Source organism: Calidris pugnax, unplaced genomic scaffold (genome assembly GCF_001431845.1).
Source record: "Calidris pugnax isolate Ruff unplaced genomic scaffold, ASM143184v1 scaffold11, whole genome shotgun sequence".
NCBI classification, from domain to species: Eukaryota; Metazoa; Chordata; class Aves; order Charadriiformes; family Scolopacidae; genus Calidris; species Calidris pugnax.
In genome coordinates, this window is record NW_015090803.1 from 14380431 (window position 1) to 14406867 (window position 26437).

Here is a 26437-nt window from a genome sequence, read left to right on the forward strand (position 1 = left end):
CCAGTAAAGACTAATTAAGTGTGAAAATTTCCTATCTTGCCTAACTCAGCTTTGGAAATTATATTCCTGTTGTGCTTGGCCTGAGGTCCCATTTCAGCTATGTAAGCTGATAGAAAAGTATTATGGTTTCAAAGTAATCCAACCCAAAGTACCTAACTGAGATTTTTATTACACAAACGAGCAGACCCTAAATAAGAACAGCGATGCCCTCTGAAATAAAGGAAAAACTCATCAAAAATTAGAGGAAAAAAATAAACTTACTTGTTGGAATCCCAAGTAGTCTTGAATAGTAGAAGAGACGTAAAAAACCAGAGCATCGGCCGTAACAACTAATACAAAACCATTTAATGCCTGGGGAGGAAACACACCAATCTGTCAGCTTGAGGGACAAAATTCCGGGTAATTATTGTGGCTGTAAGTCTACCTATAGCCTACTCTCCCAATGAAATGTGAAGCATGCAAAAACATATCATTATCTAACAGCAGAAACAGAAGGGTTCTTCATTGCCTCTCTAGAGTATACGTGGCACAATGAAGAAAACTGCATCTAATGAAAAAAAAAAAAGTTATTTTGGAAAATTCAGGGGAGAAATCAAACCCTGTTGATGACTTTTAATTACTGGAGGAGATGAGGGACATCAGTATGAACAACGAAGCAAGTTTATCTAATATCAACCATGGCTCACAACGCTATGCACAAACGGGAGCCGCGTCACAAGCCCATTCCCCAAATCTGCTCTATTCATAGCACAGACAGGCCTAAGTGGACAGGAAATCAAGCCATCAAGATCCCCTATATGGTCCAAGAAAACATTTTATGGCTTACTTAAAATAGAAGACCTCTGCACAAGCGGGCTGTTGCAAGTAAACAATGTTTTTGAAGAGATTTCCCCCTTCGCGAAGCAGCAGACTAAGCGGCTCCTCACTCAAAGTCACGCAAAGGGCATTTATCTGAACTCCCAATCAATACGGTTCATGGCAATTGTTGTGATAGCAAACAGTACATTTGTGACTTGGCAGCTCATCTGAAAGGTGCTGATTTACTTCTATGGATTTCAGTCAAGATTTAACAAAAGGCTGTCTCGAGGGACCGGATTAAGTATATTGTGCCACTTAATTTCCTCAGCTGCATTCAAAGTCAAACTTGGCCAGCACACTCAAAAAACATTTTTAAAAACTCTTTATTATGCGAAGTTATTGTAACATAGAAAATATAAAGTAAGTGAAGGAATCCTATATCTTACTGTAACAACATAATAATGTATTTTTACTATAAGCAAGCATTATTCTTCCATAAACATGAACTCCCACGGCCCCACACTACCGTAACCACCATAGCTGCTTTTCCATATTTTGCAGAGATAGGGTTTTATTATTTCTTTTCTTTTACTAATACAGTCTAATTAAGTCAAGTTAAATATCCAGTTCAATGGCTGGTTTTTAAATGTTGTGAACCACTCCTACTTAATGTGGAGACATTTCTTAATCTCTTCTCATAAACAGCTGAGAGCTCATAAAAACTCCTTATATAAGTTTCGTGAACTTTACCTGAATACAGTACAAGCTAAAAAAAATTAAATTAATTATAACGTGAAACTAGATAGCATAGACAACCTGAGAAATCTTAAGTAGTTACACAGAATCCTTGGGTTTGATCAAGTTCACAGTAATGCCAAGGGAGCAGAATGCCGCAATGGCAGGTTCTGATGTCCTCTGCTGACCTACTCTGCAGGGCATCTCACCTTAAGTGGCTGATATAAAAAGCCTGCAAACTGCATAGAACCTAATTCTGGCCCACGTGTTAAAATTGGTTATTCTGCTCTGTTTCATACAAAGCTACAGCTCTTGTACCCGGAATTCAATCGCATTTTACAGCGGCTCTGGTACACAGTCCATCTTGAAACAGGATTGTTACTGCAGAAATCAGATGCTTTCTGTGAGCCAATTATTCTGTAAAATGCAAGTTTTTTGCCCAAAAATCTAATGCAGCAAATTACTGGAATTTCCTTAAAACATGCAGGTACCCAGGATATACCAATAAATTGGAGATCAGTTCTGATGGAGGTTTTGGCAAAATGCAATCCTAAAATAATTATCTTTAAAGGATTTATGAAATTTCTTTGTGAGTTTATTCTTCTGGAGCATTGGAAACAATGTGATTCTAAAAAAAAAAAATACTCTCGATATTCCAAATACAAGGGCAATTACAAAACTGTTCATTACTGGTGAGAATTAAAAAGATGTCTCAAAAATTTCTTAGAGGTTGTCATTTGACTTGCACTTCTTATGATAAACTTGCTTAGACTGTAATAGATTATGTATCTAAAATAAGAGTTTGATATAATTTAAATAAATTTGAAGATGTAGCTTAATTTTAATGAAAGCACATCTATGTATTTGATATTTACTTCCACGATATATTGAATTGGTAAGACAGTTTCTATATTGGAAATTAAAGACAATTTTCTGTTTGTTAGGAAACAAGAAAAAACATCTGATGAACAGAATTGTAGACAATTAGTCACCAAATTTACAGTCGATGACTAACCTAACTAACCTTTAGGAGAATTGTTTCTATAGATTAATATCTTTCCTAACAATAGATGCAAAAAGATGGGGAAAAAACAGCTCTAAGAAATGACTCAGAGTAAAGAGGACCCTGGAGTTTAATTTCTCTTTTTGGTGGAAGAGCTATATAATATTAACCTAAAGAAAATAAGGAAAGAATTTGACAGTAGGAAAACCTCCCGTTTCAATCTCATCAGTGAATAACTGGTATATTGAATATGATATTTTTTTTTAAAATGTAAATCTTTGTATAATACATCCACTGCAACACATACCTGCAGTAAGAGTTCACCTTCCAGGATCTGCATCCCTTCTCCACATTTTGCTGTTCTACAGTTTTCCTGAATGCCATTTCTTTCTGGTCTTGTAGAGTTGGAAGATTTTAATGCAACTAGAAAAAAAAAGAAAAAAGTTGAGAGAATTTTGAAAGGCTCACTAGACATTTATCTGCTGATGTGCTATTTTGTATAAGAAAAAAAGATTATATTTTTAGAAGACTTATAAAGTCAATCTAATGAAAGATTTCCGTTTCATTGTCAGACTTTTTCCTTACCTTTAGGGATACCCCCAAATTTGTCATCCATCTCCTTTCTAAATTATAATAGTTTCATGACAGAGTCAGTATTATTGAAATCAATGCAAACCTCATTATTTTATTCCCTTTTTTCCCCCCTGCTTTTTACTATAAGGCTCTCTTTGAGTTTGTCACTCTTGTTAATAAAGGACATTTTTGTTTTTCTGTAACAACCTCCTACATGATAAAAACTCTGCCTTACGGTATGACAACACTTACACTTATTCTTATCACATCTAATTTCAGACATCAAACTATGCTAATCTCAGATATAAACATGCTCTAGACCTAAAAGAGGGAAAGACACAGGAACCCTAAATGCATATTACACAATAAAGAAAAGTAAAGAAAGGTATTGCAAACAAAAAGGTTTTTTATTTCCCCTGCCATAGCTAAATTTTAACCATTTAAACAATTAAGCATACTTTCCAATTTCAGGTAAAATACTATAACCAGGAACGACCATTATTGACAAATAAATCCAATTGAAAGAAAAAAAAATTACTCGGTGAATACAGGATGAAGAATCAGACCAAATTGCTACAAAGTACCTGAAAAACATACTATCTTCCATCTCTGCACTGTGCCTTCTAATAAACAGGATGCTGTCACATAATACTAGATAAGACTGTCCATAACTCGGAATTTATCTACTTTCAACATAGCTCTAAAACCAAAAAAAAAGTCTCCAAACCTCAAATGAGTCTGAGTGGGTCCGTAGTGTCTAAACAGCTTAAAATTACTAGAGTGATTGTGCCTTAGAACCTTTACCATATAAACTAAACACCAACCCCCAAACCTCCTAAACCCAAATTTTCTAAACCGCAAAGCAAGAGAAATTTATAGAAGCAACTGCACTTCTGCAAAATAACAACAGTTTCTCTCATAACAATGAGATATTCACCCTAAATTCCAAATGATTTTTCTACCTGCTGAAAGCCTTCATTTTTCAGCTGCTCAGAACTTTAGTCAAGAATCCTAAAGAACTCCTGCTCGCTCACTTTTCAGCTATCTTAAATGATATTTTACACTAAGTATATTAACTGAAAGATAAATTATGCCTTTCAGGTTTTTTTAAGCCATCACTGCAGCTAACAACTTTCAAGCCAGACAGTTTTCATTAAAATATCCCTCAAAGGCACCGCAGAGGAAAAACACATTCTAAAAAGACATTAACTGATTAATCAGCCAGGAATTTATCTGAGTGTTTGCTTTGAAATGAAAACCTTAATGCTCTTCTTCCTACCAGATAACCAAAAAGTCCTCTAATAGGCCACACAGAGTTGCAATTGCAAATTCATTTTAAATTCAAGTGAGTGGAAGATGTAGCAATGTTTGGTGTTTTTTTTTTCCTTAAGCATTATTTTTAAAAGGATATCTAGAACATTCACTAAAAACCCCTCAAGTCCACTGAGAGTGGAAAAAAATTATTATCCTTTTAATTTATACTTTATGGTTATTGAGAAAGCCCATATTGGGCTTTGGAAGTTGCAAGTAACGATACCTAATCACACATGCCATTCTGAAAAATATCATATACAAATACACACAGATGGGTTGTTTTTTTTCTTTTATAATGTGCAAATGCTAAACGAGGGGGAGGAATTACAGGTGCTTGAGTAGTGAATGATGTTCTGCACTACATCTATCAATCACCAGAGCTCTGGAGCTCAGACAGCCCACGCGCTGGTAAGGCTATATGCCTCCTCACTTTCAAAGCTGTGCAATCAATACAGGTGAAAGTACATATTTTCCTAAATTGGAACGTACGCCTTTGCAGAAATCACAACGTGAATGAAATCAAGTTGCTGTAAACTGAGACGGAAAATTGCTGAGTTAAAAGCAAAAAGGAAGACACAGTGGAAATTACAGCTTTATGTGTTATGGGATGTGTACCACTCCTGGGAAGAAAAAAAAAAAAAAAAACCTAAAAAAAACCACAACAGAAATTTACCTTGTTCTGACAGATAAATCACAGGCTGCTAGTGCCTGCTTCAAGCCACCCAGTCTCTGGACCTTCACCCCCAAGACCCATCAGCAGGGTGAAGAGATGATGTTACAGGGGACTTCACATTCTGAGGCTTTGGAGAGTCATCACTAACTGACAGCTCTAACACACCCACATGCTTTTAAAGACTAAGTTGGAAAAAGGTTAACTGTTCCAGCCACAGAAAGGAAAATTTTTATCATCCCTCTTCTCAATTAATAAAGGGGCATCAAAACTGAAGTGCAGATGTTGCTTTGGTAGGTGTGGTTTTTCCTTGATTTCATAAAAGCTAAATTGCATTTATTAAGTAAAAGCCAAGTTTTGTTCAGATGGTCCTGAAAAGACCAATTTCACAAAAATCAAGTTGGCTAGAAGCACATAAAAATTGCTACAACAAAATTGGTTTGTTGTTAGGTGGAAGTGAGAAAAATATAAATAATACCGCAGGAAATAAAAAAACCACCAGGAAAGATGACCAAATATTTCTATTTAATACTTCTGAGAATAACATGGGAGATATTCACATTTCCCAATGACAGTCCTTTCAGCCCAACAGAGCTAAACAGAAGTGACTGAATATGGATACTTTAGATCAACAAGACTTGATAAATTTTATTCAAGATTTTAAAATCACTTGTTGAATTTCCTCCTGGGGAGACAAGACAATGGAATGGATGATACAGAACTCTGAATAAGAAATATTTAGACAAAGGTAGCATTAAAAAAAAATAAATCAGTATTCAAACTAAGTATAAACTTTTATTAAAGAAATTATAAATGTAACTCGTAAAGTTTACAATGTTAATGTAATTAAGCTATGGTAATTACCAGCCCTCTGTGATTAAATTTTTTTATCAATACTCTTCATGCAAACATTAAGAAAAAAAAAAAAAGCTGGTAAAATTTTAGGTTGACACAAATACACTGGGATTAACGAAGAGAGCCAACACAGGTCCCTGACACCAAGCGACCCTGGCTGCAAACTCTCAAGGTGTGGTTTAATACAGTCAAACTGGAGGTTACCAGATCCCAACAACAACTGGCCTGAGAGTATGGGAGGGACACCGTGTGAAGCAGTGATTCTGAAAAGAGTTAGTCACAGCACACAACGCTGTGGCCTCAGAAATACCAGCTAGAGACACAGCAACAAAGAATAAGGAAAACTAAACCTGAAGAGGGTAACTCATCCAAAGGTAATACTACAGTGAACATCGCCCAGCTGAAACTGAGCCACATCTTCTGCTACTTCTCATAGTCTATGGCACTCACGTAGTCAGTCGAAATAATCACAGTAGTTCACTGCTTTATAATCTTTGAATCACTGAATTAAGTACAACACATCAGCCTATCCCTTCTTAATTTTCTAACCACAGGAAATTAAAACATGAATACTCCTATAGAGTCAATAGAAAAAAAATCTCTTTATGTACTCTAAAAGACATGAAAGGCACAAATTATTTCTCAGAATTTCCCATGAATAACATTAAAGAAAAAAAAAAACAAACCTGATTATACCAGTAGGAAAAGAAAAAAAAAGAAAGATTTTCTGCTACGCAATTTTATCAAGAAGGCTAGATTGTAAGCACATGCTTTCCAAGTAGGTTAATGATTGTCACTTAATCCTATGTCCAGCAACAAGCATCATTTCCACTGATGGGAAGTCCAGACTTTCCTGATTTGAAGTAAAAGCTGGATCCCAAAGACCACAAAACTAGACAGTGACCTTTAATAGGTTTTTTTAAACACAGAACAACATTATAGTTTCTGGTACATTTGTTTGTTTCACAATTGTAAAACACTTCAGCACCCAAACTAGCAAATGAAAAAGATTACTTTTTACATCATATCTACAAAGAGAAACTAACTAACAATGTTAACATCAGTGTTTACCAGCTCCTTATCTCTGGTTCTGTTACATTCAGGTGGTGAGATATTTATACAAAGATGTAGTATACTTCATTAAATTAACAATATATCTGGGGAAAAAAAATAATCTGACATACAACTACTTCTTCAGGTCTGGAAAAGAATTCAAGCAACTGAGTTCTAAGTACTGCCAAAAGCCATCTTTCATTTTAAACACATGTAAGTGTTTTCAATGAAAAATTATTTTCAATACCTAAAGAGAGCAGGTATTAAGCAGTCTCCCTTCTTCCCAGGGAATAACATTCAGTATGAGAAAGTGCTTTGGGATATATCCCAACCTGCACGTGTTACAAGCAGCGTGCAAAATCAACTGATAATACATGACAGATGAATTTCATGAACTATTTGTTGATGATTTGTTGATATGATACTCAGGAATTACTCTTTGTTACGATGCAAAAAATCAGTGCAGTTTGCAGCTGCTGGAGTTGTAGGAATAACAACACATCAAGGTTGTTATTGGCTGTTATTGTTGTTGGCCTGTTAAAATGTATTCCCCTCAACATTAGACATATCACTTTTACGTTTCATGGAAGAAAACTCTCAAATTCTTCCTCTCTTCAAACCAGGTCCCTGAACCAGGACACACTTAACATCAACTGTGACTACTCAGTGTATCCAGCTGGAAACAAAACCTTCAAGTCCTTCTCCTGCTAGCTGTGAGCAGTGATCAAATTAACAGATTTTATGTAATGCAATAATCTTCACCCCTAACAACAGAAGCATAGCAAAGAATAGGAGGAAAATTGGTTGGTCTATCCACCAACTCATTTCATGTCCATGCTGTCCCTCCAAGAGAGGCCCTTGACCGAGGTGACAAAGGCCTCTCACCTTTCCAACCCTTGATCTCCAGGGTTTCTATTGGGTAGGTATGCTCCCCCCAGCTGCAACCCAAAACAACTGGTGTCCTCCTCCTTCTGGGCTGTCACTTCTGTCCTCGGCAACAACCTTTGCCATCGTTTCCTGACTTGAGAGTCCCATCTCCACCATTTCATCTGCTTCATCTTGCAAAATCAATGACCATGCAGTCACCTGTAGCTACCAGAGCACCTTCAGCAAGAGTCCTGTAACCTGTGACTTCTTACTCTGTTTACCAGAAGTTACAACACCAGAATACCGTAAAATTGTCACAGAGCAAGTGCAAATACACTCTACTGCCATGCTTGAGAGGACACTACTGGTACTAATTGTTGCAAAGTTAATAAAGTAACCGGAGATGCAGAGAATTCAGCATAAGGTATGTGTCAACAACTATCCAGCCAACTTTCTGATGGATGTTCATACAGAAGCCTGATTTAACACACAAATACTAGTCTACTTCTACTTTACGAAAATAATATTGGCAGTTAAACTGTTTAAAGTAAGATAGAGGCAATAAAAACCAGTTGTGGTTCCCCTTTCCATGAAAGAAGTGACTGTAAGGTCCCAGACACCTACAATATTTGGACAAATATTCAAAATTAACATCAGTAAAAATTAAATCTAATACAAATGCCTTTAACTTGCATGTGACTACTGTCTTAAGGAATATTCAGTTGTCTGGCCATAGAAAGAGATAAGAACCCCCCCAGTAGTGTATATCAGGACACCGGCAATACTCAACTCAGCCAAACCAAGTTCTATTAGACTGTTTTCCTCGAACGTAGAAACTACTTAATTTGGAAAAAAAAAGTGCATTTTGCACAGCATCTGAAAGAACAAAATAAACAAGCAAAAATAAATAAAGGTACTTTTTTCTGTGTTGAGTGAATAAAGAAGTTTTTCTAACATAAATGAAGGAAATACAGCAGATTTGCTGGTGCTCAGCTGTGGAGGATGGAAAGATCATTCTCAACTGAAACCCGAGCATCCACACACCAAATGTCTCTTATCGTTATTGAAGAGGTGAAGAAACATATGACTAAACAGACTTCCCGTCTCAAAATTTGCCTAAACCAGACACGTGTTACACAGTGCTGAATACAAACTGATTCAGTGATTGCTGGCTGAAAAGCTTCATGGAAACCCTTAGAATCTCTTCTCTTTCCTACCTTTTCTTCCCCAAAGAAAAAGCATAGCAGAAAGTTTTTGAGGGGCCAGGGTAGCTCACCAAGGAGAAAGGAAAAATCAAGATGTCAAATTTTAACTGGGCCTTTAAAAAATCATATTGAGAGGCAAAAAATTACTGAAATCAGGCTGGAGACAGTTTTTACTTTTAGGTGAATGACCTGTTCAAGCCTACAGCTGTACTGAAGTAACACTTGCCCAATATCACAAGTGTATCGTTAGCACATCAGTGATGTAGTTCTGGAATTTAATCGTAAAGAGCTTCCCAGAACTGCTTTCTATCAAATTTTTGGCCAAACAGGTCAAAGTTTGCAGTCAGAGCCAATTTTGACTGTTTCATAACCTTTTCAGTAGAATTACAAATTCAACTACTCTGCTCCAAATTACTTTAAAAAACAACCATTCTCATGAGGGGAGGTGATTTTACTTGATTCAGCAAGAAAAGCTAACCTCTAACATGAAGATCACCAGCCAAAACAAGACAATGAGGGCACTACTGAGAAAACAGAGTTTAATATTAAACTCTTGCCTAAATCATTAACATACACTAAACTGTTTATACTGGTGAAAGATCCATTTTAAGCTGGAGAAAATATTATATACATCCATGTATATGCAACCTTAGCTATCTCCATTACTGGAGATTATATAAAACATTTTGCACCTGCTATCTCCGAGACTGTAAAGTGAAAAATGTTTATGAAAGTTAAGTAAAGCAAAGAAAAAAAATCCAATTACTGGTTTTTTTAGAAAGATAAAACACACACTGATTACGTATTTTGTAAGTAGGCACTCTTGTACTAGATAGCATAAGCTGTACATTTAATTAATAAAACTTGCTTAGGATTGCTCTGTACTTAAGAGGTACAAGAGAAAATAAATACAATTCAGCATTACTGTAACTGTATCCCTGAAGTTTTAGTTATGTTACACAAAGAGGTACGACAGACTTCTGTGTAGGCTGCATGTACAAGTGAAACATGGTACATATGGGGGAAAAAAAGTTTTCACCGTATTTTGCATACTTAGGTTTTACATTTCCTATCCCTTTATTTATGAACTCTGAATAATTTTCAAGATATTGTTTATATTGTTTATTGATACCCTACTAACAGGTGAGCAAGTATTTGAAACAAAGTACTAAAAAAAAAGAAAAAGCAATGTATGGTAGACAATTTCTCTCTGTTTACACAAATTTGTGTAAGTCATTTATAATTATTCCATCAATTTAGCAAAATTCTGACATTTATTTTGTCAGCTGGCTCTTGCTCTTCTGCACTCGGTTTCCACATGATCAGATTTTTGACACATCCTTGCTTTAACGCTGACAAGATTTTAATATTGAAGAGTTTCACATTTTCATCTTCTAATTTCATTACCTTGGCCTCCAATTATTGTGCCATCTATCAACAATTAAATCTCAAAGTTGGGATCTTTTTATTTCCCACATATCTGAAGAGGAAACAACTTAAGGGCAGTCTTAGTCACAAGCTGTATTACAGTTTACAGCTTGTAAGTTACAGTAAACGGTGGATCGATGGTTGTGTAACAACATGTATTTTCCATTAGTATTAAAACACCAAGATAACACGTTAATAAAAATGTAAAAAAACCACATGACTCTTCTGACACAGCCCTAACCAATATATACAGAAAACAATTTACAGAACTAGTGATGGAATTTGAATAATCAGATTTTGTAAACTTAAAATGAGGGTGAAATTATATATTTGGAGTAAGTAGGATACTTTTTTCCTCTTAAGCATGTGAATGACTGAATCTACCAAATTATCACAATACTAAAATTGAGTTAAAAAAATATGTTTTACTATCAAAGCAGAAAAATACCAATAAAATATATGCAGCAGCTGCCTATATTTTGATGTTTCCATCACAAAAGCCAAAAAGAGGTTAAAAAAAAAATAGCAGCAACCAACCTTTGGCCTCTGAGGACATGGTGCTTTGATTCACGACCATATTTTCAGCTAATGTTGAGACATAAACATTCCTACATATGTAGGAAAAGCAAGTGAAAGAACCTGCAAGGCATGGGAGACAGGCATTTCTTCATTTGGCCTCAAAGAAATTATTTATGGTCCAAGAGAGAGGAAATGCTGTGAAGCAGCTATCACAAGAGGATAAACCATACCTCCATGAATACTTTCAAAGAATTACTAGTAGGTTATGGCTGGTTATTTCCAAGAACAAGTTTTAATGAGGGAGACGGGGGGGAAAAATGTCTCAGAAAAATTATTTCCATTAATTATAAAAGGAAAAGAGAACAAGGGTAAAAAGTGGTCAGGTTCTGGGAACATCCTGTGCTTTTGCGAGTCAATAACTTAACTGCTGTACAGACACAAATCACTTACCAATGTGTACAAAGCTCTGGAAATAGACAATTTCCAGGTGTGCATCTCATTTGCAAAGTGGATTTTGTGCAAGTGACTCAAAGCAGAGCCCACTCATTGCACAGACCTGCACTGAGCACGGTGCAAGTTCTGCACATGTGCTTTCCTCAATTTCCAGTCACCCACTGCTTTCTAGTTTAACCCAAATTCAAACCAAGTAAAAGGCAAAATCAGCAGGGATGCAATCAGACACAGCACAGAGAGCACAAGTCCACCCAGCTATGAGGATGCTCAAGTGTACAAGAAATTTTCTTTAAGGGAGGAAGAAATGTAGGCTTTGCCCCAAAATGCTTTGGCTAGAGAGAAAACAGAAAAAAAGATAAATTTTCATCTCCCGAAGGGGATGGTTCTAAGTGTTAAAAGTGCCTGAATGCAAAAAGGTTTCAAGAGAAACCACCAGGAACCTTTAGGGGTTGCCACAAAAGCAACTACTAAAATAAAGCTGCATCTGTTTGCTCGACTAAAAGGAACCATTTACACTATTGGTATAAACAAGATAAAGAACTCCCAATGTTAAAATTCTATTAAGAACTGTCCTTGAAGGTTTCATAGACCACAGATGAAAACACAGTTATAAACCAAAAATAAACCAGTAAATATTTTGTCAGGATTGAAGTGAAATTACTCAAGGTACAGCTCCAGAACTTCCCAAGGGCCCACTGTACGTACATTTCAGACATATCTTTATACATATTTTACACTCAACAACAGAAAAGCTCAGAAGTGGTACACATTACTTCAGCTACTGCAGGAGTCTAAAATAGTCTCCTAACTGAAATCAAGATATAACCAATAAACATGAGGAATAAAAACTGTACACAACATTTTTCTCAATGCCAAGTAACATGGCTTTTGGATGTGCGATATTTCACATTCATCAAAGAAAACCCACCTAATTTTAAGATGACCTTGAGCTTCACCCATGATATAAAAAAGATCCAAAAATATTATTTTCCATTCATCTCTGATCAAATACTATGCTTAAATAATTTAACTCAAGAGGTATTTTTGGCATAAGGAAGTCTGTTGTTTGCCCTTTCAAAACTGACATGTCTGTGAGCTCAGACCAGTGCTTCTTGGTTTCCAGGTCTATGGCAAGGATACATTTCCAATGTTCAGAGTTATAAATCATTAGATGGACAAAAACTTGGCAGAATTATCACCTTTTTTTCTATCTGAACTTCAATCAAATTTCACTGGCCAAGACTCAAAGGGAGCCGCGAATTTCCCAGAAATTACATTTCTGGATCACAAGATTATTTATGAGAGAGTAAATGAGTTTACTGTTCTACTGCAAAATAAATATATATTTTTTTTAATTAATATTTCTGCTTGGTAAAATTTACTAACACCATCAACAAGCAAAACCAGAAAAAAGCTTTCAAAATCCTTCTGTGCAGTTTTTGTCGATAAAGCACTTTATCCTGGAATACTGTAACATAATATTTTCATTTCCCTTCCTTCAGTCTGGTTCTGATATGCTGTACATTAACACAGTATGTATTTGAATATGTGTCTTCTATAGAAGAAGATTTTTAAGTTCATCATTTTTGTCATTCAAATAATTAAATGGTATATCTGTAAAAAACATTTCATACAACATCAGCAACTTTCAAAAGTGTCTTAAAGTGACCCAAAGGTGAACCAACAAGTCAGTCATTTCCTTGATGTTTTACGGCATGTAAAGCTATGTGTTTACTGAACTGCAATTTCAATCATAAAACTCATTTATAATAAAACCAGGAGGTATATTTTGATAGTGTGTTGTACTGACAATCCGTTGTTCTTTTAAGTGTGTACCTACATGGGTAAATACTAAACAGGAGGAAGAGGGAAACCATTAAGACTTTCTTTCTGGCACCTGGAATATGAGAAAGCCTCTATGAAAAAGCTCCGGCTCTGCCTGGTATTATTTTTATACCAGCAAAAAGCCTCTTAGAAGAAGTGAACCTTAACCTCCCTCTCCTACGGAAAGCTGAACAGGCAACAGCAGGTAACCAGGGCGGGAATTAGATCTTACCTAATGAGTTTATTTGTGATGGGTTAAACATACAGCAACTTCCTGAGACGGAATTCAGACAAGACACTGGGTTTCCACCGTGATTTGGGAGAATCACCACAAACTTCATGGTTAAATATCCTAAAAGGATGACATTTTAACAGCAAGACTCTCCAAAAGCCATAGCTGTCTCTCCCCACAGCTTGAGTCATGGCAGCATTTTAAGTCAGTAGAACTACTGTCTAAAAATGAGACAGGCCATAACCGCAACCGCGTCTGTGCCTTGGTATATTTTTCACATGGTAACAGACGTTGTCACACTTTTCAGGTAAATACAGGATTTTATGTATGTGCTACACCACAGCATACACATGGGGCAAGGTGTGTGTGGTGGGCAGGCGAGAAAGAGAAAGCCAGAGAGGCTGAAGACCAGGAGGAAGTTATCAAATGCACGTCTAAAAGTTGAGAGGATGGATGGTTTTGTGGTTCCAACACTGTCTTCCTGTGCGATGTGGTGGAAATCATACAGGCACCCCCATAGACTTCATTTCCTTAACTATGAAACCAGAATAAGAGCACTTCTACTCCAGCAGTACTGCAAGGACAGAAGCAGTAAAGATTTAGAAGTTCAAATCCTCTAACTGGGAGAGATTCTAGTGCCTCATGTGAAAAACATAATAGATAATATGTTATTGAAAGCTTATGATTGCACAGTATTTCAATATCATCTTTCCTGACAACTTTAGTTTGTTATACTGAACTGTAAAGGTTATGAATTAAAGACCTATGAAAGGTTATAGTCTAAATATAACAAACAAGGTAAAAAATTCAATGGCTTTCTACATAGAGAGCAGAAAAAGGGAAAAAAAAAAAAGAAAGCTTGGACTGGATTTCACTCCAGGCACTTTAACTGAGGCCTCTGCTTTGGAGGGTCACACAGGACAGCGTCTGAGGCTCGGATCAAAGCAGAATTAGCAGCAGCAAGCATTATACAACTTAAGTTGCTAAGGGTTAGACTGTGATGCAAAGGGAAACTCCATTTTATTCATTACACCCCTAAGGAGAAGGGAAAGAGAAAGGCAGGCAAGGCTGTGAAGAAAAGGAACTGGAGCAAACAGGCTAAACTCTGGAAGAAGAGGACTCAAGGTGAACAGGAACCTCTGGCTCCTGTCATCTGCTCTCTCCCACAGTGCTGTATTTCAGAGGGCCCATGTGAGTCCACCCACCAGTGAACCTGTGAACGTGCCCATCTTCAGACAGAAGGGGTCAGATAAAGCCACAGACAAACCACAGGTGTAAGTTTTGCAAAGCTTACTCCATCAATTCTAGCACCAGATGATTTGATACTAAAAAATTAAAACATCCTCTAGATACATGACACTGAGTGTTAACACACACTTCCTACCGGACGATTCATTTACCAGCCTTTCGGAAAAGTAACTGCTCAATGGAGTGGAAGGTGTACGAAGACAGCACAGTAAAGACAAAGCCAAAGGCTAGTTTGATTAGTGTGTTGCCTGGCACATCTACCAGTCCTCACAGACACAACCTTTTTTTTTTCGTCTTAAATATTTTAACATATTTTATGCTTTTAAGATTCAAAATTTAATTTAGAAGTTTACATACAATTTAAATAATCATTCCATTTGAGGCTCTATTCCAAATTATTCTAAACACAGACATGATACATCCATTTCAGAGCACAAGATTTTCAGTACACCAAAACCTATTTTCAATACTTGCCTTCTATTGTTAATAAACTGCCTCAGAAATCAAGACAGATACGCCGATATTCATTAAGCATCACCACTTAATTGACCCACTGATACACGTAAATAAAGCAAGCTCCTGCCTTGAGAAGATTGCCCTGGAGGATAACCACACAAAACCAAAAGATGAGCGATAGTATCTCAGACCCCTAATACAAGATTTCAGTTTCTTCTTGCAGTTTCACTCTTTAGAAGAGCTACGTGACTTGTGTGGACTTGCAGAGGTTTTTTGGCTGGGGGGGAGAGGTTAAGGGATTTTGAGGGTTTGGATTTTTCTGTTTGTTTTCTGTTTGCATTGTGGGGGGTTTTGGTTTGTTTTCAGACTATTTCGACATACAACTCACTGGGAGAATCCTACAGCACAAGGGACCTTTCTAGACTTGTGACACTACCTGGCCATGGAGCTGGTGAGGTAACCCAGGATGAGTTGTTGCAGTATCATGTATCTCTGGAGTTGACAAATCTATGCCACAACTATTTCGACATACAACTCACTGTGAGAATCTGACAGCACAAGGGACCTTTCTAGAGTTGTGACACTACCTGGCCATGGAGCTGGTAATGTACCCAGGATGAGTTGTTGCAGTATCTTGTATCTCTGGAGTTGACAAATCTATGCCACCATTTAAAAGGTATTTCCATCCATTTCTGCATAACTTCGTTCCACAGTTTTACAGAAACTACGAGACTTTGCTAGATGCACAGAAAGAATGGCCCATTTCACTGACTCTTCACACACATTCCTTTCTTGTTTGGGAATTCCCTATATTCTTATTTCTAAAGAAACTTTGACATTTGAAAGGCTGAACGTAAGTAATTACCATTTCCTCTCAAAATACTTTCTGAATCATATTCAACTTTCAATGCAGCTGAAATGCCATTAGAAAGTAAGCTGGAAGGTACAATGTCTTAAAGGAGCCAAAGCAACATTTCCAGTCAGTAACTGCTGTAAGAATTTAAGACTTGAGAGGAGCCACATCACCGCAGTAAATATCAAGCTAAACCTTAAGAATACTTAGTCCCTCCTCTTTTTTTTTTTTCCCTGAATTTCTGGTAAGGCTTATTTTGCTACTAGAGACCTTCAAATCTCCAGTGCACATTTCATCACATCCAGCTTATTCTTATGTCCTCCTGTGACAACATCACCCTACTTGGTATATTCATAGACAACAATCATAACCCCTAGCCTTCATTTTGTCACACTAAACACAGCGAACTCAAGAGTCATTTCCTGTAATAATATACACTCTAAAAAGAGTCATTTCCTGTAATAATATACACTCTCTGGGCCTTCTCTGCATCTGTTCCAATTATATTCATAAGACCCTAGCTTGATTCTTACAAACTGAATGACATCTTTCTCTCAGATCTTCTACAGAATCTCAGTTGTTTTAAACGGAGTTTGATAAATGGAGTAACCATGTGTCATGGGAACAGACCATCCAACACTGTCTCCAAGACTGCTTGAGGAGACTCCACCAAAGGCTTCAGAAGGAAGAAACAAAATACAAGTAGTCGCACTTAATGACCAGTCTTCCCCATCGCTGTATTTAAGTCCCACAACAGCCGAAACAAAAACAACTACAAGTTTACAAAAATACTTTTCATTGTTATTTATTAACTGTAGCTACTGAAGTGAAAAACATTCTTAACATTTTAGTAGGTGGTTTGAACAGTTACTGTCTGGCTCCCAGACTTCTGAAAACAGTTACATCATAGGAAATATTGTTTTAACATGGACAATTGTAATAGAGACTGATATGGCTGCAGGCCAGAGTACTCTACAACTCCAGTAAGCCAGATCCATATAAAGGATTTGATTCGTGAGATTTGGGGTTTTATACCCAAGATATTATTTAGAAACCTCACAATCTAAATACCATGCATCCTTCAGTGTCCTACATTTCACGGTAAGCCTCACCACGTAAAGCTGCCATATCGCCCTCTGAATGAGAAAGAATAGCTTGGTACCCACTTCACCCTGACTCCAAGCATGGTCCAGACACTAAGTGTTCTCCTGACTCTCCCCCAGATGGCATAAATCCAGGTTTTTTGACAGCTGGTAGCCCCTGATTCTTTTATATGTCTGGAGAAAGTTACACAGCCCTTTTTCAGTGTATGGATACAGTATCAGGATATGCTAAACTCAGGTTTCATTCCCCCTCTGCATTCACCCTCAGTGGTTCCCACTGCAGTAGAATTAAGACTTAAAGCTGAGGGTACAGGTAACACCTACTCTTTCTGTTGAAAATTTTCTATCATACAGAAAAGAATAAAAAAGTTTCCCAAAGCCTGGAAGTTAAAAATCTGGAAGCTGGCTCCCAGCTGGGGCACTGACCGCAAAGGCCAAGTTCAGTCCCTGGTCCAGTCCCCGCTGAAAGGGCCATTCCACTCTCATGGGATGGATGCTTCATGGGAAACACGTAATCTAGTCCAGAAAACTCAGTTTTGAAAGGACTTGATCTAAAATAAGTTAATTAAGAGAAATCAGAAGTCATTTAACAGGGAGCATACTGAATTAATCTTGACAGGGCATTTCTTACAATGTAAAAAGTGTTTTCTTACAGATAGGGCTACACGGGTAAGGACATTTGCCCACAGAGGGGACAACGCAATAGAGAATTAGCATTAACGGATTTTGGCCTCTGCACAGAAAAGAAAAAACAGAAACAAGCTTAGAGCCAAAGTTTGATGGCAGCTTTATTTATAATGAATGTAATAACGTGCATACATTTGCTTGTAGAACACCTGCATGATATTAAACTTGTTTTTACAGTTACATAGATTGTTCAGGTTCTTACCAAGATAAATTTACTTTGGTTTCTTTGCTTTAAAATCTCAGTTAGAAGTTTGTGCCATGCCTTTATCAAGTATATTCAGATTCATATTAGAGTAAGCACAAATCAACTCATATTTTAATGGTGCCATCTGTCATTCTTTTTTGTAATCTTCTGCCAATACAGCGGAAGATCAAATGAAATAAAATCTAAACATGAGGTTTCACTTACCCTGCCACAAGAAATAATGTTCAAGGTGGCAAAGACAGATCTGTTTCATAATTATGTATTTTCTGCTAAATTGTTCCATATGCTTAGAATATTTGGAATTTAGCCAGGAAGAAAAGCAAAAGCACTTCTGGTAGTTGAGCAGTTCCTCCTCAAAACGTGCATCAAGTTATCTTTGCACAATTGATTCTTAGATAAAGAAGATTCATATTAACTATTTCTGTTCATTATGTTCACCAGAATAAAAAAAAAACCACATGTAACTCTAGAAATATATGCATTTAGCTGAACAGTTTAAAAGGAAAGAAAACTGTAGAAAAATACTTTGAAATACTTTATTGACAATTTCACTCAATTGACTCCATCCACTTTACTAAGCCTTTTGAATTATTAACACATTTATAAATATATTCCTTTCACAACTGTCATTAATGACAAGATATATTTCTATATCCAGTGCAGTTGCAACTATTCATCATCTCTGTTTAATCTTTTAATAGAAACTAAGTTTTACACCCATATTTATAATTTAAGACATTTGCTTTAGTTCTAAAATTAATCCATCTGATTAAAGATTAGCTTTGATAAAACAGAATGAGAAACTCTAATTGGTTTTAATATGTTAGTGAGGGAAACAGAGAACAGATTACAGGATGACACGGAGCTCTCCCCAGGATTCAGACGGTGACTGTTCCTAAGAGAAACCCCACTTCCTTCCTGCATCCCAGGCCTTTGTGCAGGATTCTGAACTCCAAGACTGAAAGTTTAACAGAGCATATTTAGTAACATCAGCTGCAACCTCCAACTTTGTAAACCCCCTTTGCATACACTAAATGATATTTGCAAATGTGATGGCCAAATATTAAACATGACCGAATCCAATATTACATTTATCAAAGAGAGCAGATGGTACTACTCTCTTTTCCCTATGAGTGTTAATATTCCATAAACAGCTCTTAACTCTCTCTGACCCAAACATATTCAATTAAAACTAGGCAGTGCAAGGCTGCTGAAAAAAAGTTAGTGATTTCTGTGATTTTACCAATTCGGGGAAAGTGAAATGAGTCTGTGCTGTCTCCAGTTTTGTGGTACACGTCCATCAACTACTCAGCAGGAAAAAAAAAGTCACTTCTGACTGGTCTTTCAGGTACGTTTAGACAGAAAAGTTCAACTGCAAAAGGGAATCAAAAAGCCGTATTATTTGTGATGACTATACTAACGCACGAGCAGAGGAAGGTACCAACCTGTACAAAGCAAAAATAGACATGGTCTTTTTTGCACAAAGCACATCCAGAACCGCTGAGATGGAACTGATCTTGTTCAGTTTCATAAAAGACAGAAACAAAAATTGCCAGGCACTGCTTCTTCAGGACAGCCTGGCTTTCCAGGGCAGACAAGAAGTTATCACATTGCTATGAACTTCCCTAGCCTACTTCTAGCTTTAGCAAAAAAAGAAGGTATTAAAAAAAAGCAATGTCTATAGTATCAGATTTGTTTTCCTGCTGTTCAGACATGGAAGGCTGTGAAAACTACCAATACTTGTCTCTTTCCTCAAACATAACTGGCATAATTGCGTGTGAATTATAAATAAACTAGAGAGAGTTCAGTAACATATTTCTTAAGGAACTATGGGTGTTTAGTCTAGTTAGTACTGTAGTAATTTACAACCTTCTGCTTTTATGTACCAAATGGCATTTCCATCCTTAGATCCTAGTGCCAAGAAATCTACTCTTTTCATTCCAGACATTTAGCAGTATTACACCGGCTATGCATGCATAAATATAGAGCTGCCAGCTTTGCAGAATAAATTCAAGCGACAAAATACTTGACATCCAACCTGTTCTCTGGAAGCAACTTAGTCTGCAAGCAAAACAGCAAAAGTTTCTGCTATAAACAATTCCTCCTGCTCATAAAACTAAAAATAAAATTTGGGCATCGCAGCTGATTACAACTTTCACTATTGCATGGCTGAAAAAAAAATTTTAAAACAAATCAGCTTTTACAAAAGTATTCTTTGCATCTCTTAGCTCAATTAATCTTATGCATGTAAATTCCTTCCACTGAGCCTTTAAGTGAGGTGACGATTCATCTTTAAATTCAATTAGAGAAATGTGCAGTCCACTGTAACATTCAGAAAGGAGACTGCGATATTTATTTATAGAGAAATATATGGAAAAGATGACGTTGTAGCAATGTTTTATTTGAACTTACTGCATCAGCTAACGATTTACAAGGTTGATATTAATTTTTGAGTGCCTTATACAAGAACATTATACATTATAGACAGAACTTATACAAGTATCATTGAAGTGTAAACCAGTTAAGGCTATTATCAATACCTTGAGAGGAAAAGAGTTCAGCTTGTGTTTTAGTGCTTTGGTTCCTACTGACTGTAATGATGAAATCACAAACAAAAATATAAAGCTATTAAAATACAGAACTGATTCCCTAGACATCTTGCAGATGCTGCCAAAAGAGCTACACCCTCTGTTAAGCATTAAATTTCTAATTAAGGGAGATTAAATCCTCCTGTGTCATATCATGGTGGTAACACTGAAAGCAATAATCTTGACTGCATATCTTCCCAGAGAACCTTCCACGTATCTATAGGTCTGAAATATGAGCATTTAATGGTATGACTTGCACATTAAAACTCCCTCAAACATGGAGTTGAAAATCTTGATGCTAGGAAGGGTCCTAACACTGGGTTTTTCTGTCAGAGAAGGTGAACAGATATGAATGAATCTGGTCACAACAGTCAGTAAACACCTATATAAAGACAGGAATTCCCTCCAGGGGAAGACCACAGAGCCCTAGGAAGGATGCCCCTAAGAATCATGTAGCTGTGCAGACAGTGCCCTGAGTTAGAAAATATGAAAATGTCTGAAAGCCAGCTGTGTTCCCACTGCTGAAGCTTGCTAAAGAAAATTAAAGAAAAAAAAAAGAGAGAAAGTAAAGCACTTCCTCCAAAAGTCTCTTGTACCTTCCATTTAATTTAATATGATTCTAATTTGACATTTGCTGTGGGTATGGGGTTGGCTAACGCAGCCAAAGAATCTTCAGACTACTTGAAAGGTAACTCAAGTATGAAAATATTTATATACAGTGTAAATTCCCATGTTTCATTTTCATCCTGAAAGGAATGTGACCCACTTTATGTAAGAGAGCAACTGTAGGCTCAAGGGCCTTTACCAGCAGGGAGACAGATCTTTCCCCATACGACTTCACAAAGATAAGATCCCGTAAAGTGTCAAACAGCACATGATTTTGAACAACACTGAAAGATTCTGCAAAGGCCATTTTCTCCAAGAAAGACAGAATAAAGACAACATATAAAATGTAATAGCCTTCCCAAAAATATGTCTACATAGATGTAGCAACTCGTTTGAGCCATACCGTTCCAGAAATTAGATGTATTTCATAACCTGAGCTGCTCCTCAGCACTGCTACTCAAACTGGTAAATGGAAACGCAGGTAAATGGTAGCAGCAGAAACACACCTCCTTTGCACTAGACAAATAGAGGACAGGAATGGATGCTGCAAGTGAAATAAAATGACAGAAAACTCATTTGAAGTTGGGAGGTGTTCTTCTCAAAACACAGCCATTTTCCCCCATTTTATGCAAGTTTTTTTGTCACATTATTCTGTTTAATTCAGGCAGGTTCAAATCCTGCAAGACCAACACTCGTGTGCACACGTAACAGCTAGAGCCTGATATCATACTATTTTTACAAGTTTGCCTGCTCAGGAACTTCCTCTTCTGTCATTAGTATCTCTAATACTTCAAGTTAGAAGAGGCAGTCTAAGGCTCACTACATTTTTTAAGTTATTAATAATCCAAATATTTTAATTTTTTTTCCTATATAGCTTATAATAGTTACTACACTATTCTACCATTCCATCTTTTTCCAGGCTTCCTTATTCCTTAAAATGTTCTTCTTTGTTAGTCTAACTGTGCTTTTAAGCTTCTCATTTGTATACACAAATTTTATAGCCTTCCCTCTCTTTTACCAGGTGTCTTATTTAATTCTCTGGCCAAGCAGCCTAATGATTTTTTGTACAAGTGTCCTCTGCTTTTATCCAGTCTTGGCTCCAATTCTTTTTTTTTGTCCTCTCCTCTTTTTTTCAGTCTGTATTTTACTGGAAAAGGATTTGCTGCAGAGGTCAGAAATGCACCAACTGCATGCATCCATCACTTCTTGAAATTTTGCCCCAACTTTTGATTCTGAACATAGCCTAAGTCACTTTTTTATAAGCAGGCAGCTCAGATCCGTTTGGTGAAGGGTAAGCTGCTTGGACAATTTTTTTTTTTTTTTTCCTTACAATCGAGGCCTGTTATTGTTTACAAAAGTTAACATTTACTTGGCCTGTACAGCAAAACAGGATCAGGGTATTATTTTTTTTTAAGCCTGTTCCCACTACTGCAAGCACTTTCAATTAAGCAGAAGTTGTGCCTGAGAAGGAAACCACCTTGCACAACATAATACTTGAGAGTCCAGGCAATTAGCCTGGGTTTCTTTTGGGTTTGTTTTTTTTTTAAACATTTTTCAATATTTCTTTCTGTATCACTATTGCAAAAATTGATAAAACAGCAAGAGAAATGCTGCAACTTATCATGAACTGAAACAGCCTGGTAGCCTTTTCTTCCGATAAGGTTTGAGACAAGCAAATGTCTATTTCGCTCTTGAATTCTGAAGTGAGTTAAATATTTTAAGTGCTGGTCTTGAAATGTTTTCAAAATACACAAATCAGACTAAATGCAATTGGAAAGCCTGTTGACAGTGTCCTGCTAAACTTTTCCTAGATCAGCTGAAGTACACAAATCTTGTAACATCAGCAGTTTATCCTCAAAAATTTCTTGCGGGAGATCTCTTGACTTTTAAGGTACGAGAAACCCCACAAGTCTGCGAAAAAAAAAACAAACAACAAACCAGCAACAAACCCCAACATTCTCGTGCTAGACCCACTGAAATGGAAAACTAGGAGGAGTTTAATGCCTCAGCACCTACTGCCTGTTTTCTCCTCCCACCCAAAATATCTACAAGCTGTTGGCTAAATCCCACTCCTGAAGTCACAGCTGCTACCAGCTATAACGTTTACTGCTACCAAACAGTACAGCTGTACTAGCAATTACAGAAAAATTATGATAGAGTAATGAATCGTAGGGTTTTTTTCCCCCCACATCTGTAACGTTAATTCTATTTTCAATACCTTGCATAATATTCTAGTCCCTCACGTGAGACAGAGGGGGGACAGTTTATCAAGTTAGTTATGTAGCAGATGATCTTGATCGACCCTACTGGCTTACACAAAAATGCTTGCTGTGTGCTTCGAGCAAAATGCTTTGCAAAATGAAGTTGCAGAGTAACTGAATTCTTTTCCCTATAATATCACAGCCACGTAGAATCACTGTTTCTTTTAAAAGCACTAACAGTAGCTGTGGCATTCTTAAACACTGCTGAAGTTATCACACTAAAGAAACACCAATTTTTAAAGCACTTTGCAGAATGAAGACATTAGATTTTATGAAACTTGCCTAACGTATATACCATAAAGGTATAAAAATCTGTTTTAAAACATTCACGTAACCCAAGAACTTGAAGTTTAAACCAGATTGTGTGTGTTTTCCTCAGCTTTCATACAATACTTTCTTTTGACCCATTCTCAAAGCACAGCTCAGCAAGCCCTGAAATGTTGAAGCATATTGGTGTTTCTCTTATGACCATTCAAAGATTAAAATAAATAGGATAAATAAATAAATCTGTTAAAGATCTGGAAAACTATTATACACCACTGAATTGCACACAACATAGATTAAAACCAACTCAAACTCTGCTAGACAGGACAGCTGAACTCAGTTTTTCTGTATGTTCTGATCTTTTTTTAATGTTGCTTTTTAAAGAAAGAGTAACAGCATGAAGTGTGGAACGTTAAGTGTTTATGCAGTCGTCTCCCTTAAATGGGGGACATATCTTCAGTTGCCACAAAGTGGTACTTAACACACTGCTATGTTTTCTTAAGTAGATGGAAAAACCAACAACCAAGTTGTGTATTTTTTTTCTTAAGTGACTGAGTGAAGCTGAACGTGGTTTACAGCGGGCTAATTAATCACTCCAGAAACACCACGCTAAGTCAACACGTGCCTACCTCCAAAAAATGAGACTTCAGTCACTGCATTTGGAAGACTTAAGTCTTTGTTCACACAAACACTTGCACTACCTAAAGCAGATGTTCCTAAACTGCACCATCCAAGACACTTTGAAGCTATTTTATGTGTGTGGTAGCTATTAGGAGCCACCAGTCCTGAGCAGGGCAGGGGAGAGAAATAAGAAAACAAGTCAGAAGCCATCAGAGCCACTATGCAATAAAAGCTCAGTCCCTTAAAGCCTACAAACACGTGTGTGCCCCTTGCTCAGAAACTCCCCACTGGGCTCCCGGATTGGGAGAATGCAGGAGGGAGACAGAATGAGATTTATATGGGAATTAACAGGCAAGCAGCCACTTTTGAGACCAAGAAGTAGGCAGAAGATTGTAAGACCACGAAGTATAGGATCAGGAATAAACTAACACACCTTTGTCCGAGAGGGTCAATGGTTTCTATATGCCATCTGGAAGTTTCTGAGCTTCTAACACATTAGTGGTAGTTCTCTTCAATTTAAAGTACAGCCTGGAGTTCAGAAAAAACAACCCTGAGGAATGACTCTACATGACGTAGCTATGATGCAGCAGAACTGCAACTAGAGTGCACAGTGCTTTTACAGCTTGACAGTTGTACCTGCTCACCTTATGCCACAATTCCAGTTCAGGAATATTTATATTTTTTTTGCAAATACACATATGGAATATAACCATACTTTTGCTTTTATCATTTACTTTAAAACAGAAAAGCAAATCTCAGGAAACATGCAGTTGTTCACATTTGTCAACTCTCACTTGGGCTTTGAAGCTCAACAACCACATACCAAACCGTATACTGCTTGTGGTTTCAAAACTTAGAGGCAATGAACTCTGGTTCCATAACTATCACAGAGACGACAGTCACCTGCTGAATCACCAAAACCATATCCTGGCACACCCACATTTCGTCTGAGGTATTTCCCATTCAATTGCTTGTCTGGGTACATCTTCCTTGATCGTACAGAAAAAAAAAAGCAAGTGAGAAGTACATCCTTCTAAACTGTAACTTACCATCAGACTTATTAATATGATGCTGCTTTATCCACAAAAAGGGGAGGGGGAAAAAAAAAAAGCTTGCTGAATTTTTTTTGAGGTGAGGGAAGTGATTTACTTCCTTGTAAAATGACATCTATGGGAAGTTGAGCCTAGATGCACAGAGGTACCTACCTGTCTTTTTTTTTTTCCTCTCCAAACCTTTGGTCCCTAAAGCAGAGTTTTCTTTTCCTATAACTTCCTTTTTCCATACATTAAAACAATGCAGAAAGATTATATGCACAAAGCTAATCAGATATTACATTGTTTAAAAATCATCATCCATTTGTCACATTTGTCATGTGTGGAAAAGACAGGTTAATACCAAGTAGAAAACAACTTAATACCATAGACTTTTTTTTTTAAATTAAATCACTAGTTCTGAAACACATGGTTAAACTCCTCACTAAAAATATACCTTATCAAATTAACTGTTCTCTCCATTTTATACATCAATAGTAATTTTTTATTATAAAGCCTAGGAATCTAAAGTGATTTTTAAATCATCCTTACAGTTCACAGTTATTTTCTTACCTATCAGTTTCAGCGAGGAACTCACCTCACTCAAATTTGGACCTGGTACTACTGATGCCTTAACTTTGGCTTCACCCAACTGATGGCTCAATCGCATAGAATTTTTACCGGAGGAATTTCTTTATAATTTTAACTAAAAAAACCCCAAAACAGTCAATTACAGTCCATGTGTGAAACAGGACAGTTTAATTATTCTACTGGTAAAATGTGATGTTGAGTTTTGCCACTATTGCATTAAAAGAGTACGGAGGTGGGTTTGGAAGGTTTCTTTACAAGACCATTTAAGTCCAACCCTTGTTATATAAGGCTATTCATGAATAAGCACTTTCTAACATAAACATCTTTTATTTAAATTTGAGGAAAAAAGGCATACATTCCACCAAAAGAGATTAGCTTGCCTTTTTATGCCAAC

The 26437-nt window shown here is 36.8% G+C and overlaps 1 protein-coding gene across 1 annotated transcript in view; it reads right to left on the reverse strand.

Annotated features, from left to right (window-relative positions):
• The window catches only part of AHR (aryl hydrocarbon receptor), a 62345-nt gene that overhangs the window by 15589 nt on the left and 20319 nt on the right, over positions 1-26437 (reverse strand). The window contains exons 3-4 of the mRNA XM_014937792.1: positions 2844-2959; positions 262-351 (exon numbers count right to left, since the gene is read on the reverse strand). Of these exons, the coding sequence (XP_014793278.1) occupies positions 262-351; positions 2844-2959 (206 nt within the window). The remainder of the gene's footprint in view (positions 1-261; positions 352-2843; positions 2960-26437) is intronic.